This window comes from Drosophila mojavensis, unplaced genomic scaffold (genome assembly GCF_018153725.1).
Source record: "Drosophila mojavensis isolate 15081-1352.22 unplaced genomic scaffold, ASM1815372v1 contig_81, whole genome shotgun sequence".
NCBI lineage: Eukaryota > Metazoa > Arthropoda > Insecta > Diptera > Drosophilidae > Drosophila > Drosophila mojavensis.
The window spans coordinates 3,811,113-3,829,266 of NW_025318907.1; the positions used below are offsets into that span (position 1 = coordinate 3,811,113).

Genomic DNA, 18,154 nt, shown 5'->3' on the forward strand with positions numbered 1-18,154 from the left:
ATATTTAAATATAAAAATATATCAATGTAACAATATAACATTATAACAATATAAAAATATAGCAATATATCAATAAAAAAAGTTTACTTCTACTTAACTAAAAAAATATAATACAAATAATTTAATAATATAAAAACATAATTAAACAATTTATGCTTAAGTACTACATTGAAGCTAAGCTTAAGATCATATCAATAATCTAAAAAAATCCGTGCAGGGTATCGCTTCAAAAAATCTATAACAAAAAAAGTAAAGAAAACTATAAAAGAAATTTCACCAAAAATTACAATCTCACACAGACTCACACGCACACAATTTAGCCAACGATACGAAACAAAAAAGAAAGAAAAAAATAAAAAATAAAAGCTAAGAGAGCAACAGAATCAGGGACCTGACTCTGACACTGAATGTTCGGAGCAAATGAAGGTGTCAAAATGACAGGCAGACAGCAGCAGCAACAGCAACAGCAACAGCAGGAAAAAAAGAAAATAAAAACAGAGCAGGGAAGGAAACGAAGGCCTCGGACAGACACACACACATACACACACATGGATAGACGCCTGCCTGGCTGGACGTGCAGTGCAGATGGATGGATGGCTCTGTTGCAGTGGATGGCATAGCACAGGGTATATACATACATACATATATATATATAGAGGGTATAGCAAAGGGATAGTCTGTCTGCCTGGTTAACTGTATAAACGCCAAAACGACAGCAGCAGCAGCAGCGGCAGTGGCAGCAGCTAACTTGCACCATCAACAAGGACAACAAAAACAATAACAAAACACAGACTACATAATTGTATCTGTTTCTATGTATCTATACGCTGGACCCCGTGCATTGTGTTGCAGTTACGTGCTCGATGGTCCAGCAAAATGGCGAAATAAAAAGTGAATGAATGGAACCTAAAGCCATGGCTAAAAACTCACTTTGTGACACCGTTGGCTAAGACGAATGGCAAATGCTCTCAGTGAATGGGTTTCAACAGGGATTTGCTTAGAAGAATTTGTAAAAATTAGAGATATATTGCTTATAACAAAGATAAAGGATAGAATAGACTATGAAATTGAAGTTTGTAATATTGTGTGATTAAAAAGAGGATAACAAAATTTTATTATTATTTTTATTATTATTAGTATTAGTATTATAGTTTAGATAATATAATTTTTATAATTGTATGTTATTAGGACTACGTGCTTAAGACCTAACAAGGGCTTAAAAGTTTAAGACAAGAGTTTAAGATTACAGTTAAACTACTGACAATTTAATACCTAACAGTTGAAGGCGTAACCTTTAGTTAAGTATAAAAAAATTAAATAAAATAAATAAAAATATATTTAAAATATTCCTAATTCAAAGCCAAACAACATTCAAATCTATATTTGCCTATAGATATACAATAGTTGATGAGATAACATATTCATAAATGTTTACAGGATTTAGAAGCATATCACCTATGATATAAAAAATAAATTTAATTTTATATTTATAAAATTAAAATAATTTTCTCTAGATCTGAGTTTTTGAGACTTCTAGAAAGAAATTAAAATTAAAATTGAAATTTCATTACCAAAATTGAGGCCTATTTTGAAATTAAACATAAAGAGCTCTATTAAATGTTCGAAAAATATGATAAACAGTATCATCATTTTATCATCTTAAAGGCAAATTAGTTACTAAACCCAAGTAATATTGAAACAAAATAAATATTTGCTGTTACCCAACGAACTTTTCAGCCTACCTGTTAAATATTATATATTCAAAGAAAAAAAAACTCTCATCAATAAAATCTATAAAATTTTAATAGCCCATAACAGTAAGTTGGTAGCACGAGCTCAATAAATTATGCACCGTAGTTACATTAAATATTTGGCTAAAATAACCTCAACAGCCCATCAATCTTGTCTGTGTGAGCCACCCTCTAAAAATATAGAGTATATATATGGCCGTCTATAGGGACAGAGGGGCGGCAAAATAAAAAAAAAAGCTTAAAGACTTTGGCCAACTACTGACATGATGGCCAAATGCCAAAGCGGATTTAAGTTGTAGCAAAACTTTAAATGAGTTCAAGATTGTAGATTTATCCCAGCCACGCCCATCATTTGTGTGAGGCTGGGCGTGCCCGATGAAGCGTAATGATGATGACTTTGTTAGATTGATTGATTGCTGGCACACAGAGATTGAGCGGAGCAGAGGGCTGGCAGGCGTGGCAAGGCACAAATCGACAATTTACAATTTACACTTGAAAATTTCTCAAAAAAAAAAAAGCAAATCAGAAGGAAAATATTTATATAGAGATGTATATGAATTTTGCATTACTCATACGCCGCGTTATTAATAAATAGAGTGAAAACGCATCAGCAGATGACCAATTAAATTTTCATGTATTCGTTCGTTTTTTTTTTTTTTTTTTTTTTTTTTTTTTTTGCACTTTTTTATGTCACTCATGAACCGGAAATGCCGCCAAGGTTTCTGTTCGAGCACAAACAATTTCAGCTCAGTCGCAATGGATCAGTGGACGGGCGTGCATCGGGCGTTCATAATACGCGCCTATTATAGAAATAATGATTCCATAAGCACAGCGCAGCGCATGTTTAAGAAACAGTTCAGCATTTATCAGATTCCGCCCACAAATGTGATCAAGAGCTGGCTGCGGCACTTCGAGTGCACGGGCTCCTCTCAAGCGGGCGGCTGCACGGCGCGTTCCTCTCTTCCCGTACGATCTATCGATCTATCTTTATTTATATTTACCAATTATGAAAGTGAAACGAGTATATGGGTTTTGTGGAATGCCCCGACTTGCTGTTCGTCCGTTCGTCTGTCCGACCCTCCGTCTGTCGAATAATATGAAAAGTCAAGATTTTCTGCCCTCTAGGGGTAAGAGTATTTTTCAACATTTCTGCTAATATAAATTCAAAATATTCGGTGGATTTATATACGCCTATTTGGCGCCTTGATCTGACAGCATTCGGGTTGTGAATGAGTATTCTGCAGTCGGTAACGTCCGACTGCTAAGCTCTTACTCGCCTTCTATTATACTAATAAATGCCTCTTCTCTTACAGCAAATCTTCTGCACCATTTGCAATCAGTGCCTGAGCAATGAGAAGAATTTCAGCAGCTCCATCAAATAGTTTAACTTGATTTTAAGTATTCAATTCTTTTCTATAGCTTAGTTTACTCTTCTTCTTCTTCCTCAATGTTTTATATAATAAACATGCACTTTTGTTCTATTCTGCTAATTAACAAGTTTGCTGAACATTTTATATCAACACTTTTGACTGCTGCCAGCCTGCCAGGCTGCTTTGTGTGGTGTGGCATATCAAACGCTCGACATTTTCACCCTCTGACGGAGGTTCTCGCACATTTGTCTGTCATGCTTGGCAAAAGAACGTCGCTGCGCTTGGTTTCGTGCGAAATTGAAAGAGATCCCAAATTCTTTTGACTGACAAATGTCTAAATTTTGCAGCACTTTTTTATATAAATATATACCGAATATATATATGTGCTTTATTTGATTGTTAAATATTTTTGTACTTATATATTATATATTGACCTACAATATTAATAGCACGGAAATATTTACAAAATAAATACATTCTTATGCACAAACAAATGGTATTTGTTTAATTAATTACATTGTTGTTATATAGGCCAAATGTAAAATGTTTACGAATCAAGTGAGAGTGCTCTGGTCGGGAGGGCTTGACCAGAAGATATCCTAAGTTCTACTAAAAAATTACATTTGAAATCATTTTCTCTTTTAATACATAGATAAATATTAACAACACATACACACATACATACGCACTCACAATCATGTTCTCTCCTTGAGCTACGCTAATGGTCTTTGTTATGTTTAATTACTGAATAACTTTTCTTCTATGTCGACTTTCTTAATCAAATTTAGAGTGTGATAATAACATTTATATGTGTTCTTTTGCTAAAGCACAATCCTTCAGTTCTCTAAATATGTTTTTACTATATTTGTACGAAAGGGTTTAGTAGAGCTGCAAAGCAATCGCTGGTGGCCTATTTCGCTGGCTCTTTTCATGGATGGTTTCATGGTAATCAAAAGTTTATTCAATAAATTTGTGTTTTGATACTTGTAGAAAAACTAATAAATATTTCCTAAAAATATAAAAGAAAATTGTAAATAAAAAAACAGCTTTCCATTGCTCTTAAAATACTGAAATGGTGACTATAAATGCAATTACGTGATTTTGTACAATTTATTAGACGGCAAAGATTAATTTATGTAATAATAATAATTAATTTGAATATTGATATTAAATTAAATCTTGGGCTAATATATTTCTCTTTTTCTAATCCTTATCTGTCTTCTAGTAAACAATAAGTAAATATTTTTTTTACAATAGCATTAATCAATTACCGATAAAAATAAATAATGATATATAATAAATAATATATATTTATTTTATTTTTTGTTTAATTTTTCATTAATTGAGGAATCTTATTAATCATGTCTTCCCATTTAATGGATTTTACCGAAAGACAGTTATATTTAATTTATTTCTAGGGTACTAGAAAAAATTTATTTAATTTTAACTTCCATATAAATTTACTTAGTAGAAAAAAAAAATTGAAAAAATTAAATAAAATCTATAAAATCTATGTATAAGTTGAGGTTTTCTCACGATATTCACGTTCCATATCAGCAGCATTAGCTATACTTTACGGAGCCTGTCACGCCCCCTTTTGTTTGTGTCATACATTTTCACACCGTAAACACCATAATGCTCTGGGTCAGGGTAATTTCAAGTCTACCTTCTGCTCCTCCAAAACTTCAGTAGCTGCGAGTAACTTAATTTACCAGTTACGAACAGTTGCTTAGGTCTAGTTGACTAGCTTTAGCTTTCGAGTTTGGTCGAATAATATTTAAACTATAATATTTGAGAAACTAGTCAAAATATATTTAGCTAGCAAAACCTAAGCATATTTCCTTAAATCATATACAGTGTAAAATAAAAACATCTTAAAAAAAAAAAAAGAAAAGTTCTAAGATAAGCGAATAATATTATTCGTAAGTGCCACGCCCAATCAATTTGTGCCATTCAATATTCTCATTGACTCTTTTCAGATAACATTTGAAATTCCTTGGAAGAACAAGTAATTAGAATGTTACCATGGCAACGTCTACGTCTGCGGCCCAAATATTGGTTCTATTTCCTATACAATGATCCATCGTTCGGAGAGTTCATGAAGTGTAGTGCATTCTTTGTTTTAGGAATATGTGTGCTGAGACGTCTAGGAAAGGGCTTTCCAAATCTGTCGGTCCAGTTTGAAAAGCTTCTGCAGTCCTAAGTTAAGTCGTATGCGGAATGGCATTAGGACTACACAAAGTTTATCTTTTTCCCTTAATTTGGCATTGCAAATTGTGTGAAACAATTGAGTATTATTTTCGTAAATAAATTTTTTTAATGAAAGCTTTTTACACAGATTACCAAGATGTATTCGTGGAAAGAGAACCGCTTGCTTTTGTTGCAAGTAATATGGGATTATTGATGGGGTTTCTGTTTAACAAATTGAAGAGATCTATTGGAAAGGGATAAATATTTTGTACACACATGTGATCTCCTGGTAAAGCTGGTTGATAGATGGCTAGTTATAGCTTAACATTTTGGATTGGCTCTCTATGATTTATATACTTAAAGCTGATTGGATAGTAATGAAAGCTGACTAGTAGTACTTTTTTTTATTGCTTGAAGAATAGTAAATAGTAGAGGATGGAAAGTTTGTATTAAGAAGTAATAATCAACAAATTAAGTTTATAAAGAATTGGGTTTTCATTTATAAAGTAAAAGAGTATATTTGCTTGTGATATTTCTTAGTCTTGTCCGTCCATCCGTCCGTCCATCTAGGGATAATGGATAATGCATAGTCGATTGCTAATTTTGCATCGTTTATTGTATATTTATAGAGGATTCATTACGTGAACCCTCTACAGTAAGAAATTCAAAATGGATTAAATAAATTACTGCAGATCTCTTTAATTTATTTGCTAATAGTAAGTATGTAAAATAATTGCCTTGTCCGTAGATTTGTGATAATGGATCGTGTATAGTAGATAGAGCATATAAGTGGGCTCATTAAGGGAATATTAAGAAATTAAAAATGGAGTATACAAGTTACTGCAGATCTCTTTAATTTATTTACACATTATATATAATATGTATATAAAGTAGTTAATCGAATAATAATATATCATTGATAATGGAATAGTTAAATTACTGCAGACCGCTTTGTTTTTGAATCGCGAATGTCAATTATGTCTTTGGTAGCACCCAGCAGCAACATTTCTGTTTGCTTGACATGCATTATTTGAGTTCCATTAAACATAAATTATATGTATAATTTTACTTCTGATGTCAAAGCATATTTCTCAAGAGTCTCCTCCAGCCTGGCTTTTCCTTTCAGTGGCGAGTTAATCAAAGCAAATCAAAAGTCCAAGAGCTTATGGCATTTGCAAGCTTTTTCATTTATGGCATCAGCTAGCTGACATCTACGCCCATTTTGGGGCTGGGGCGGCTGTCAATTTGAAGTCAGCTAAAACTCATATTAACTTTGGCCATCAGCAAATGCCTCACATAACTTCTACGCCCACTCTCCTGCCCGTCCTTTGTTGGGGCCTTAAAAAAAAATGTCCACTTCAAGGCGATGTCAGCCGGCTGTCAGCATGTCATATCAAAGGAAAGATATATGTATGTGTATATGTGTATATACATATGTTTTCCTTAAGAGCAGCCTCACGGTTATTAACGGTTAAGTATTATGCTTACAGATTACAATCGGAAAACGCGCATAAGGTTTACGATACGGCATTAGTTTGAGTCACATATACATACGTACATTAGATATATGAGCGGGGCACATAAAATTAGGTGCCTCCGCCCCCATTCCAGTCAGTCACCTGCTACGGCAGATATAAAAAACCTCCCAGGAGTTGGCTGGATGGCGCGCGGCAGCGAGGGGGCGGTAGGAAGGATGCCGGAAAGCAACGTCAACGGCACAGCCAACGGTTCTTGCTATCATAATTTCGAAATGACAGGTAATTTGGGCCACAACAACAGGCGGGTGGGCGTGGACGTGGGCTTTGGCATGCCGGGCAGGAAGACCCGAGATGAAGTGCGAGCGCCAAATGGGAAAATGATGCGAGTTTATTAAGTACCGTTACTCAAAGTGTGTACCGAAAATCCTCACAAGAATTTATGATGCGCAATTTTCCAAAAAAAAAAAAAAAAAAAAAAAAAACGAAAACTCACAAATTTATATTGTAAATATATGAAAAGGTGCAGACGTGGTGGGCGCGAGCTATCTGTGCTATCTCTAAATGATATAAGCACACGAACATGCAACTAATGAGTGGAGCTTGTGGAGCTCGAATTGCCCCACCCGCACCACCAGCACCTGTCCCATTCAATCAGAGCACTTGCTCTAGCTGCTGCCATAAACTCAATTCAGATGCTCGGCGTTTGTCTTAGCTTTAAATTTCAATTGAAATTTAGAGCGCAGCTACGTGTAGTTGGCTCATAAAAGCTGAAATTCCTTCGACTAGTGAATGAGAGTTCAACTGTCCTTAAATGCCTTTCTTTTATAGCCCAGAACGTTGTGCAATGGCAGAGCGGAAAAGTAAATCAAGTTTAATTTGAAATAAAGCTGTCACTGAGCTGTCATTGCATTAATCAATGTCTAAATAGAAAGGCTGCTCTGTGCGGGCTTATTTAAAGAATTTCAATTTGTTTTTCGTTTTGCCTAGAGCGAGAGTGAAAAGCCATTGATGAGTTTTAGTGAAACTATAGGAAATGAAGAAAAATACCTTATATATTACGCATGGAGATTAAATACAATCGACAGGGGATTATCCTTCCCAATAAATACACTCTGCAAAATAAAAAAATAAATAATAATAATAATAATAAAGTACCCCCTATGCACAGCTATGGAATCTATGAACTTAATAAATAAAATTAATAAATTAAGTTTTTTTTTAATACACAAAATACATATCTTTATATATTTAATAATTTGTAATTTTTTTTTTGTATTTATAATTGTAAATATTTTTGGTAAAAAGAAATTTTTTGTGTTTTTTATAATCATTTTCCAGCACCAAAGCATTATTTAAAGCATTAGTAAATATAATACAAAATATAATTGACATAAATTAATTAATTTAAATTAACCTAGTACTGTTTCTCTTAAATTTCTGCATAATGTTCATAATCAAATTTTACATAGTTTACTTTACCATTTATTTATATAGATAAATTTATCTTTATGTCATTTAATTTTTTTGTTCTGTTTAGTGGCATATATTATTTTTTAAATTTTACATTTACACATAAATTAATAATAAATTAATATTGGTTCTATAATGTATATTCAGTATTTCTAATTTTTATTGGATTGTGTATTATATATATTTTATAAATATTATTATTAAAATTTTATTATATTTTTTGTTTTTTATTATATATATTTTGTAAATATTATTATTATTATTTTATGATTACATTTTTAGATTCATTTCGAAAATGTAATAATAAAATAATAATAATGAAGTTCATTTATGTCTAAAATTGACAATGCTTAAACTCTGTAACATTTTATTTATTTAATTTTAATATTTATTAACAAATGGAAATTTTCACATTTATGAATTAAAGCCAGCTTAATTTTATTATATTTTCCCAGCAGTCTCAGTCTTCTTTGCTTAAGCATATTTTCGCCCTTAATTATATTTCAACATTCGCACAGCTGACTTTTGCATAAATACATATATATTATATTATATAATCCCTTGATAACCCCCTCGCATAAATCATTATGAGAAACCTTGTAGTATATTTTCTGCATTTAACGATTCACTGTTAAAAATGCTGCGCTATTGATGCCAAAATATTTATTGTAAGATATTTTTTCATAATGTGGGATTATCTGGGCACATGTCTTGCCACGATTTATGTGTGTCAAGAATCAAGCACACACACACATACAACACACAAAACGTAGAAGAAGACGGAGCAGAAAAAGATAGCAGGAAGTGCCAGCTTTAAGCTCTTAGGAAATTGAATTCTTAAGCTTTATTGTTTTACTGGCCTCCGCTCCTGGCTGCCATGTTGTAGGCCGAAAAAGGAGCGCATGCAAAGCAAGGACTTGCTCGGCGAGAACATGGAAGTGAATAAAACTGCAGCAAAAGCAATTTTCATAAATATTTAATGGATAACGGCGGAAAAAATGAGCAGGGAACGGGACAGAGCAACACTGAAACGGGATGGACGATATCTGAACAGAGATGCAGATGTCCTGACTTGTCTCTGTCCTTTCCGTGTATTGTAATGTATCGCATAGATATATGAGCTGCACATATGTCACACACATACACATACACTTATCAATATATATGCTATATATCAGCTTTGTGTATGCCTATATACTATATATAAATCTCGGCTTTTAGTTGGTATCATTAAACGGGATTTCATGCTGCCTCCTCCCTGGCTGACTGCCTGCCTGGCTGGCCAAAGTCCTTCAAGGGAAGGCCATTACAGCCGGCAAAAATCATAACAATAAAAGCGAGACACCCAGCCAGGGGAGTACTGCATAAAGAGGAGAGTGCTGCGATTCGAGGGAGGGGCGTGACAGTTGGGGGCTGGTAGCTGCTCTTACTTAATCGATGATGATGAATAATTGATTCGTGCGAAGCGCCCAAGCATGGAAATGAAAATGTCGGTTGGCTGGTAGATTGTTCTCCCTCCCGCCTCGCCATTCTCTTCCTCTCTCTCTCTCTCTCTTTATATACACATCAATGTGTGTGTGTGTGTGTGTGTGTGTGTGTGTGTATGTAAGAGTGTGTAACGAGTGGCAAATTTCAGGAAACGGAAATGGCAATTGCAGGCAACGCAAATGTGAAGTTGTGCGCTAAATGAAATGCCAACACAGCAACACGGCAAGAAACACGGAAACAGAAATGTGGACAGCAAATTTACAGCAACAAAACCAAAAGAGCTGAGACCAGCAGCTGAGGCGAGAGAGAGAGAGAGATAGTGAGGGAAAGCTGCCAGAGCTCCGGCAAAAGAAAACGAAACGCCAAGTTACACAATTCGCTCGGTATTTAAATTTGATTCTCAAGTTCTCCATTTAAATGGTTTTTCGAGAGCGAGAGGAAACTGCGAAGCACAAAGGTAAATACAGCAAAAGTTTTTAGATCAACGGCAGGCGAAAGAGTAAGCATGGTAAATAGCTAAGCCGAGTGGCTAAAGCTAATATTGCAAACTGATGGTTAAGTATTATATTTAATGAGATTTCTATTTAAGAAGTGAATTGTTTATCTGATGAATTGCTTTGCGAGCAAAAAAAAAAACTGCTTAAAAATTCTTAATCGAATGGATTTTTATATGAAACAGCCAATATTTAAGATTTTTTTAATTAAAAAAAAAATATATCCCTTGAAAAACTCCGAATTGATCGAAATACATTTGGTTGTATACAAAAATTAATCTCTTGTGATGAATTTCTTATTTTTGGAAAAACATTAAATATATTTTGGCTGATCTGAATATGTTTAAGTATATTAAATATAATTCTTGACGAAATGGCATGAATGTAAAGAGTTTCTTTTTATACTCTGAACCCATTGAATTTCAGAAATCAGAGTATAACGGTTTTGTTTATTCTAATATTTAAAGAAATTATTCTTAATTTTTTAAAAGAGAAAATGAATTTAGAAAAACCGTTAAACAAATCTTAAGATTGTCAAAAATTTGCAGATATGTGGAAGTACAGTTGGTCTCACAGAAACTTTGATCAAATGAACAGAACTCAATAGAAAATTTGTCGAGCTGGCGATCGTATGAACTAGAAAATATTAATAGAAAACGTGAAGGATGTGCTTTGCTGATTTTGCGCAGTGTATTTTATATATATGTAAGTATTTATTTATTTATAAGTTAGAGTTGATATAAGAGTAAAATAATTATATGAAATTAAAATCTATAAATATTTCGATTATATGTCAGTTGCCTTCATGACTGGCTGATGAGATGAGATGCATTCAAATATTTTTAAATTGTATCTTCTACCCCCTTTTATCGATTTCTATAATAAGTATAATAATTTACTCGGTAATATTTGTCGTATATCATAACCCTCACTCTTAACAATTTCAAAATTATATATATTTACTAAAACATTTAAAATAACTTCACTTTGCCCATTTATATATTATAATAATTTTAATGCATTTCGCTCTCATAAAATTCGAATATTTAGCACAACAACTAAATATTTTCCGAGCGTATTTCATAAGTGTCTCAAGTGGAAGCTTAGAGCGAATTGCTGACGATTTCTGGAATTTCTTAGCCATTGTGAATCTCGCTCATATTCAGCATCATAATGTGCGCCAGGGCACAATACAGTTAGCAACTAAGTGCCACATAATATGCAATTAATTTGTGATGCAGAACACACACGCACACACATACACACACGCACAATCATACACAGTGTAATGCAACGAGCAATGCACAATGTAAACAAGAACAATGCAATTTGTGTGAGGCAAATGGCAGCCAGGAGGAGTTGACTCTGTCCGCTGAGCGCGCTGAGCATGGGTCAGCCAAAGTGCAACTGCAAGAGAGTGCAGCAGCAAGATAGATGGTGGCATAGATATGCCGGAGCGTTGCTAATAATACGCATTTCGCTTTAACGGGACATTGGGGGCAAATCTGGCATGCAACTTTTGTGTGTGCGTGTTGGCTGCTGCTGCTGCTGCACTGCTGCTGATGTTGCTGCTGATTGCGGCTGTTGCTGTCTTCATTGTGGAAAGGACAACGACAGCATTGCCAGCAACTGTCGCTCGTTTGGTTTGAATCAACTCGACTCGACTCGACTCGTCTCTCAAAATAAATTGCAATTTTATCGCGAATAATTCAATTAAATGATTTGGTTTTTGCTTTCGCTGACGCTGACGAACGGCGAACGACGAACGACGATTCGTCTGCATTTTCTTTCGCTTTTTACGCATTTTCCCTTTTAATTTCTCTGCTCGCTCTCTCTGTTCTTTTTTTTTTTTTTTTTTTCTGGCTGCGCTTTTTGGTGATTTATTGTGCATTCACATTGTCTGCTCTATTGTGTCTTCTGATAGCTAAAAATATATATGCGACTGCATATTTAAATCGTTGGACTTGCAACTAGCTCGCCTGGCCGCAGTTCCTCTGTCTTGCTGTCGCTATCCCTCTCTATCTCTCTCTCTCTCTCTCTCTCTTAATCTTTATGTCTTGCTCGCTTTCTGTTCATCTGGCGCCGCCACAGAAATTAGATTTAAATATTTTGGCATTTTCCATCAATTTTCATATAACGCTTACTCAGATGTCAATTCGTTGCATGTGAACCTTTTGTTGCATGCAAGAATGCGGCATGCTGATAGCTCCAGCCGTGCAGCATCCCAAAATGCCAGTGGCAAGGGCTTACTGGCTCCACCAGTGGCAACTGCAGACAGAGCCAATCCATTTGGCCCCAACCTATGCCCCAGCTAGCCGACAGCCACCCACACACATTCTCAATCATTTATGCAGCAATCAGTGCCAGCTTCTTTTCCACACGTACGATTACTTACTTTGCCATACCCTCTATGGAGCAAGCAGAGCTTAATCGAAATGTGTTTTAGTAATGAGAAAATGATATGCACAAAGCCTTTACATTCGTAGCATTCATAAAAAATGTTAAGTTTTAGATGAGCTCAGTCCTAGACCAAAGATATAATTTTCAATAAACCAAATATTTGCATATTTTTGCCTTATCATCAAATATTCTTGGATTCAAAAAAACTTTTAAATATAAATTCTTTTTATAGTTATCATTTTTTGTTATGAAATTGTTTTTTGTTTTATTATCATTTTTGAATATATTCTTATACTTACTAATTGTTCTATAATTAATATTTTTATTTATATATATTTTATTTCAAAGGAACTTCTATTAAAATTTGGAAATTTTATGGCATAAGAAAGCGTCAACACATCATATTCACATCATAACCAATTCAGTTTAAACGATTTTTAATCTCTTCACTTAATATACCTTCGGCATTCACACATTCATACAATTTAGTACACAGATTGCCTTTAGCTAAAATGAATGAGAAATGAAGAATGCAATTCTGTGATCAAACCAAAATCAAATTAAGTCAACTGCATAAATTGACTTTTTGGGCATACCAGAATAGAAGTGTGTCAAAATGCTATTATATGTACAATATATATATATATTGTATATATAGATTTACTTATATATATATGCACACAGCAATAGTCAAATGTATTTGCACAACCAAGAATTTTCGCAGTGTCAACCATTTCTCTTTAAAAATATTACAAACAAATTTTACATTTTATTTAAATTTTTTACCCATATTTGATAGTCGTTTATTAAATATTTAATACAAATTTGTTAATTCTGAATGTTGGTCTATTTCTGTAAAATCAGAAAAATTATGCGTATTAAATATTTTGTTGAGCAATATATATAAAAACTAAGAATACTTATTAATTATTTATATATATTATAATATATATAAATATTTTTTTGGTTAACTATTTTCTTATTTTTATTCTTTATATATACATATATAATTAAATTGAAACAGGAAAATGAATGCCCAATAAATAATAAATCGCATAGATAGATTTATCGTCGAAAAATATGCATGAATATTTGTTTATTTGTTTTAGTATTTAATTTTATTTGGGGATGAATTGAGATATATAATGGAAGAACAGAGGGCAATTGCCAAAGTGATAGATATCCTAACAATAGTAACTGATGTTATTACATTTTATTAAATAATTTCTAAGATAGATATGTCGGCTTTATGATTTATCTCAGTTTTTCTATATGGAAATTAAAGTTGAATATATATATATATATATTAAATACGCCTTACAAACTGTGAACAAGGTAAACTATCCTCTGGCAGGGAATTGGCATTTTTATTGAGCTCGTTTCAATCAACACTAAAAACGATAAAAAATTGCAGCTTTCATGTGTGTGTCAATTGGAATGTTTGAAATCGTTAATTAAATAGTGGACAGAATACTAAATTGCTGAATTTCAAAAACAAAAATTTCGTGGAAAACTGTCAAAAAGGCAGTATTATGCCAAATAAATTGAATATAAATATCTATCGACAATGGCTAAAAAATATTGCATACTTTTTGGCGGAAGAAAAAAAAAAGAAATGTGCCAAAAATCTAATCTAAAATACACACAAAGCTTTAAAGCGTTTATTATTATTATTTTTTCGTATTAGTTATTATACAATATTCAAATGAAACAAGGCAGGCAGGCCTTAAATCGTATTTGTATTGAGGAAGCAGTTGATTCATAGAGAAATATTTGTCATAAAATAACTGAATTGTTTAGATATATTTATATAAAATATATTTTATTTAAAATGGGTACCGCAAATCTGGAGATGCCGGAGTTGATCTCCATGAGCGGTCGCACCAATCATTTGGCATTGCCCGACGTGAAACGCATTACGGACATCCGCAAATTTATGAGCGAATCGAAAAATACAAGTATTGAGAAACTAACGGAATTTATCGCTGGACAAGAGCAACAGTGCCTGGATATTACGAATCTGTTAAAGGAGCAGGTTAAATTGAAGATGGATGCTTTGCGGCAGGTGAAGGAGGATATGCTAGACCTTCAGCGTCAGCTGAAAGCCCCGGATGCCGCTCAACGCTTCACCAAAGGCCACAAGGTGCTGGTCAAGTTCTGCGATGAGACGGAGATGAATGAATACGAAGTGCCCGATGCCCTGGCACGCTACAGCCTAAAGATGAGTGGCCTCTATGGCGAAATCCTGGCACTCGATAGCGATGTCGACTATGTGGGCTATCTGGCGAGCATTGCCAAGGTGAACAAGGAGTATGTCGAGGATTGGTATAAGCGCGATAAAATAAACAAGGGAAAGTTGGCAATCGTTAAGCCAAAAGCATTGTGAAGTATATCACTTTATGTATACATATATGCATATTTATTTAAATATGTTATATGTTAATTTGAAACATTTTTTAACAGTTTCGATCAAATTTAATATTGTATTGTATGAGGGCCGAACGGGTACCATATATACGTGTTGTACACTAAATTGCAAATGATTACAAATAAAGGATTATATGCGTCATTTAATTCACATTTTGTACTGTGATTATATCTATAATATTACGATTATTTCATAATGAAGAAGAGTGAGCAATCTAAAAGCCATCAAGATTCAGGATATAGTCGGGACTAACGTTTGTTTCTTAATAATTTACACATTTCTGCTATTCGTTTTTTATTAAATTTTATTATTATTGTTTATTTTTATTATTACTATTGTATTTTTTTTTTTTTTTAATTTTATATGGTATACCAAAATATTCTAATTTTACCAATCTCTTACATTTTCTCTTCTTATTTTTTTATTTCTATTTTTTAGCTTTGAACATTTTAAAAGTCTTTATGAACAACTTTCATTAATACTATTATTATAGTTATTATACATGTTTTAACGAAACTGAAAGTATATGGCTGCGAATTAGAAGAGGGATAGTCTCGCCCTAATTGTAAGGAATTACTATTATCTCTTAGATAAATAAAATAAAATACATTAAAGAGTAAGCAACTTTTAGATACACTAATCTCTTAATTGATGCTCGACTTTTAATCTCTTTTTATTCAATACTGCATATTTTTATTGAAAAACCTACCATGGTAAAGATTCATTCCCGAATTAAATGTAACTTTCTTATTAAACTTTTCGATTAGTTTCGACGAATATGCATCAATTTATCTTTATTACTCAAAACTTCTTATCATAAGTTAATATTTCAATTCTATATTTAATAAACTTCTACTAAAGTAAGTTTCCGATAGATATTTCATAGCAGAATGCTTTACAACATTTTTTCTTATTTCTCAACACTGTATTCTGTATTCAGCCGGCCAACGCGTTTACTTGGCTTCTCGATTTGCATGCTCCATTCATGAATAATCCGTGTGACACTTGCGTTTTATGGCTTTGCATAGTTGGTTGTTTTTATTGTTGTTGTTGTTATTCTGCTTGTTATTGTTGTGGTTGTGAATCAGAACTAACTGCAGTTAGAAGAGAGCAGCAACAGCCAAGAAGAAGTTGCCCAACAGGTGGCGTTGCCAGGCAATTTTTCATGCTGAATGTCGGTGCTGATAGCGCACTGTAATTATTATGCTGGACTCTCGCAGCGCATGCATAAGTAAACGAAAAGAGCCAGACACCGGGAGGAGTGGGAGGACGTTGAGGGAACAAAAGCGAGAAAGAGCGAGAGGTTTATGGATTGTAAATGGCTATGGAAATGGGTTTCAAGTAGTTGCTGCTGCTGTTGAAACGCATAAACGCCTCCAGGTATGCAAATGGATAAATACATTCAGATGCAAACTTAAACAACAAGAGGCAAAGGAAAATTCAAAGCGCCGAACATTAAATACCCTATATAACGAGGTGATATAGTCAGAAAAAACTGTGATTTGTCATTTCTATATTTCATTTAATAACTAAACTATAAAACTATTCATTATTGATTATTTTATACATTTATAAATTACTGTACAAAATATCCCATCATATCAAATGGGAGTTTGTATTTGTTTTGATATTTTTCAAAAAAAAAAAAAAAAAGAACTTATTATAATTGTGTTGCAAACATTGAAAGCGGAATAAAGCTCGCAATCAAAATGGTTTACCAAATGGCGGCCATGTTTGTGCACAACAGCAAAATGGCGTCCGACATCCGTTAAAGCACCCAGCTACCTAATGCCAACTGCTGAGCGAGCTCCATCTCTGCGTTTCCCTCCCTCTCCCTCTCTCTCTCTCCCTCAACAGCACTTCCGCAACACTTTCACTGTAGTTTCTCCTCCTACCACTTGTTGTTGTTGTTGTTGGGTGTCTGCTACAATTCCGCTTGGCAAAAGTTTGTCCAGCTTTGTTGCTGCTGTTGTTGTTTTTGGGCTCAGCTTCCGTTGTCGCCAGGCTGCTCAACTGCAACTTCCTGTCCACTCACCAACACCAGCCAACTCTTTTCAGCCCTCATTGGTGCTGCCTGGCCAACTGGCTTATTTAGCTTTGGTTTAATTTGACAAAACAGCGTATTTAAGCGCTTTGTAATTTACGTAGTTGTTGTTGTTGCTCCTGCTGCTGCTGCTGCAACTGCTGCTATGGCCAAAAGGTCAAAGGATACCGTGAATAATGCAGCAAACAACAGCAGCAACAACAACAATGTTGCACGGTTTCGCCGAGTGCCGCTTACAGTTGCTAATTGAGTTGCGATGCTGTGCAGGTTGTCTAATGTAGGTAATTAGTGTTGCAAGCTGCCAAAAATAAAAAATAAAATAATGGCAAGAAAATTGAAGTTGGCCAAGACAACAGCTGCAGCGCCAGCAGATGCAACACCAAAAACAACAACAATAACATCAACAACAACTTGAACTGTCGCAGCAGCAGCTGCTGTCAATTTGCATAATCAGGTGCCTTGGCAGCGACAACTTTGTATCTTTTTGAAGGATTACGAGTATTTCGTACTTTTCGGACTACTGGATTAACAGTGAGACGAAGTAGTAGTGGAAGACAAGAAGGAAAACAAGATAACAATTTCATAGCGAAAAGTTAATGAGATTTGCATGCTGAAAATTTTGCATGTAATGTAACCAGAGAAAAAATCTTAAAAATGCGTGCAATTTTAAGCAAGGAAAACTCAGTGAAGCTAAAGCATCATTACAGCTCTGATCATGAAAATATATATAATAGTGCGGCTGGGTATGAAATTTGTAAGAATTCTCTGTTTAAACTCCCAAAAGCTTTGGAAAACTTTATAAACTTCCCAGATGACTCTGTCACAGAAACTGAATCAGAAGTCTTTAGACTACCCATCCCACTTACCGGATAATTTCATTTGAATATAATATGAACATATCTAACTTTACATAATAATACTCTATAAGTTTCAACAACTTTAAAAATCATTTACAAGTACAAGTCTTGAATAAAAATTCAAACTTAATGTTTAAATTTTACTTCACCTGCATTGCACTAACAGCTGGGAGCAGCTCTACTA

At 33.8% G+C, this 18,154-nt stretch overlaps 2 protein-coding genes and 1 long non-coding RNA gene across 3 annotated transcripts; all 3 read left to right on the forward strand.

Moving 5' to 3' along the window:
• The first annotated feature begins 2,353 nt into the window (after window positions 1-2,353).
• On the forward strand, window positions 2,354-3,575 carry LOC6580664. Its single transcript, XM_002006448.3, has 2 exons — window positions 2,354-2,717; window positions 3,065-3,575. Exons 1-2 carry the CDS (start codon window positions 2,439-2,441, stop codon window positions 3,131-3,133), a joined length of 348 nt encoding a protein of 115 aa, XP_002006484.2. The 5' UTR covers window positions 2,354-2,438; the 3' UTR covers window positions 3,134-3,575.
• A 1,271-nt stretch (window positions 3,576-4,846) lies between these two features.
• Window positions 4,847-5,460, forward strand: LOC116804137. Its single transcript, XR_004364190.2, has 2 exons — window positions 4,847-5,043; window positions 5,101-5,460. It is a non-coding gene; the product is annotated as an uncharacterized LOC116804137 (long non-coding RNA).
• Window positions 5,461-14,382: 8,922 nt separating this feature from the next.
• Window positions 14,383-15,215, forward strand: LOC6580665. The gene has a single exon (XM_002006449.4). The coding sequence runs from the start codon at window positions 14,473-14,475 to the stop codon at window positions 15,025-15,027; it is 555 nt and encodes a 184-aa protein (XP_002006485.1). The 5' UTR covers window positions 14,383-14,472; the 3' UTR covers window positions 15,028-15,215.
• The last annotated feature ends 2,939 nt before the right edge of the window (window positions 15,216-18,154 follow it).

Coding starts and splice junctions, on each gene's coding strand:
- LOC6580664 (XM_002006448.3), top strand. CDS start 2,439: ATGTCACTCATGAACCGGAAATGCCGCCAAGGTTTCTGTTCGAGCACA. Junction 2,718..3,064: donor CGGCGCGTTCCTCTCTTCCC/GTACGATCTATC, acceptor CTTCTCTTACAG/CAAATCTTCTGCACCATTTG.
- LOC6580665 (XM_002006449.4), top strand. CDS start 14,473: ATGGGTACCGCAAATCTGGAGATGCCGGAGTTGATCTCCATGAGCGGT.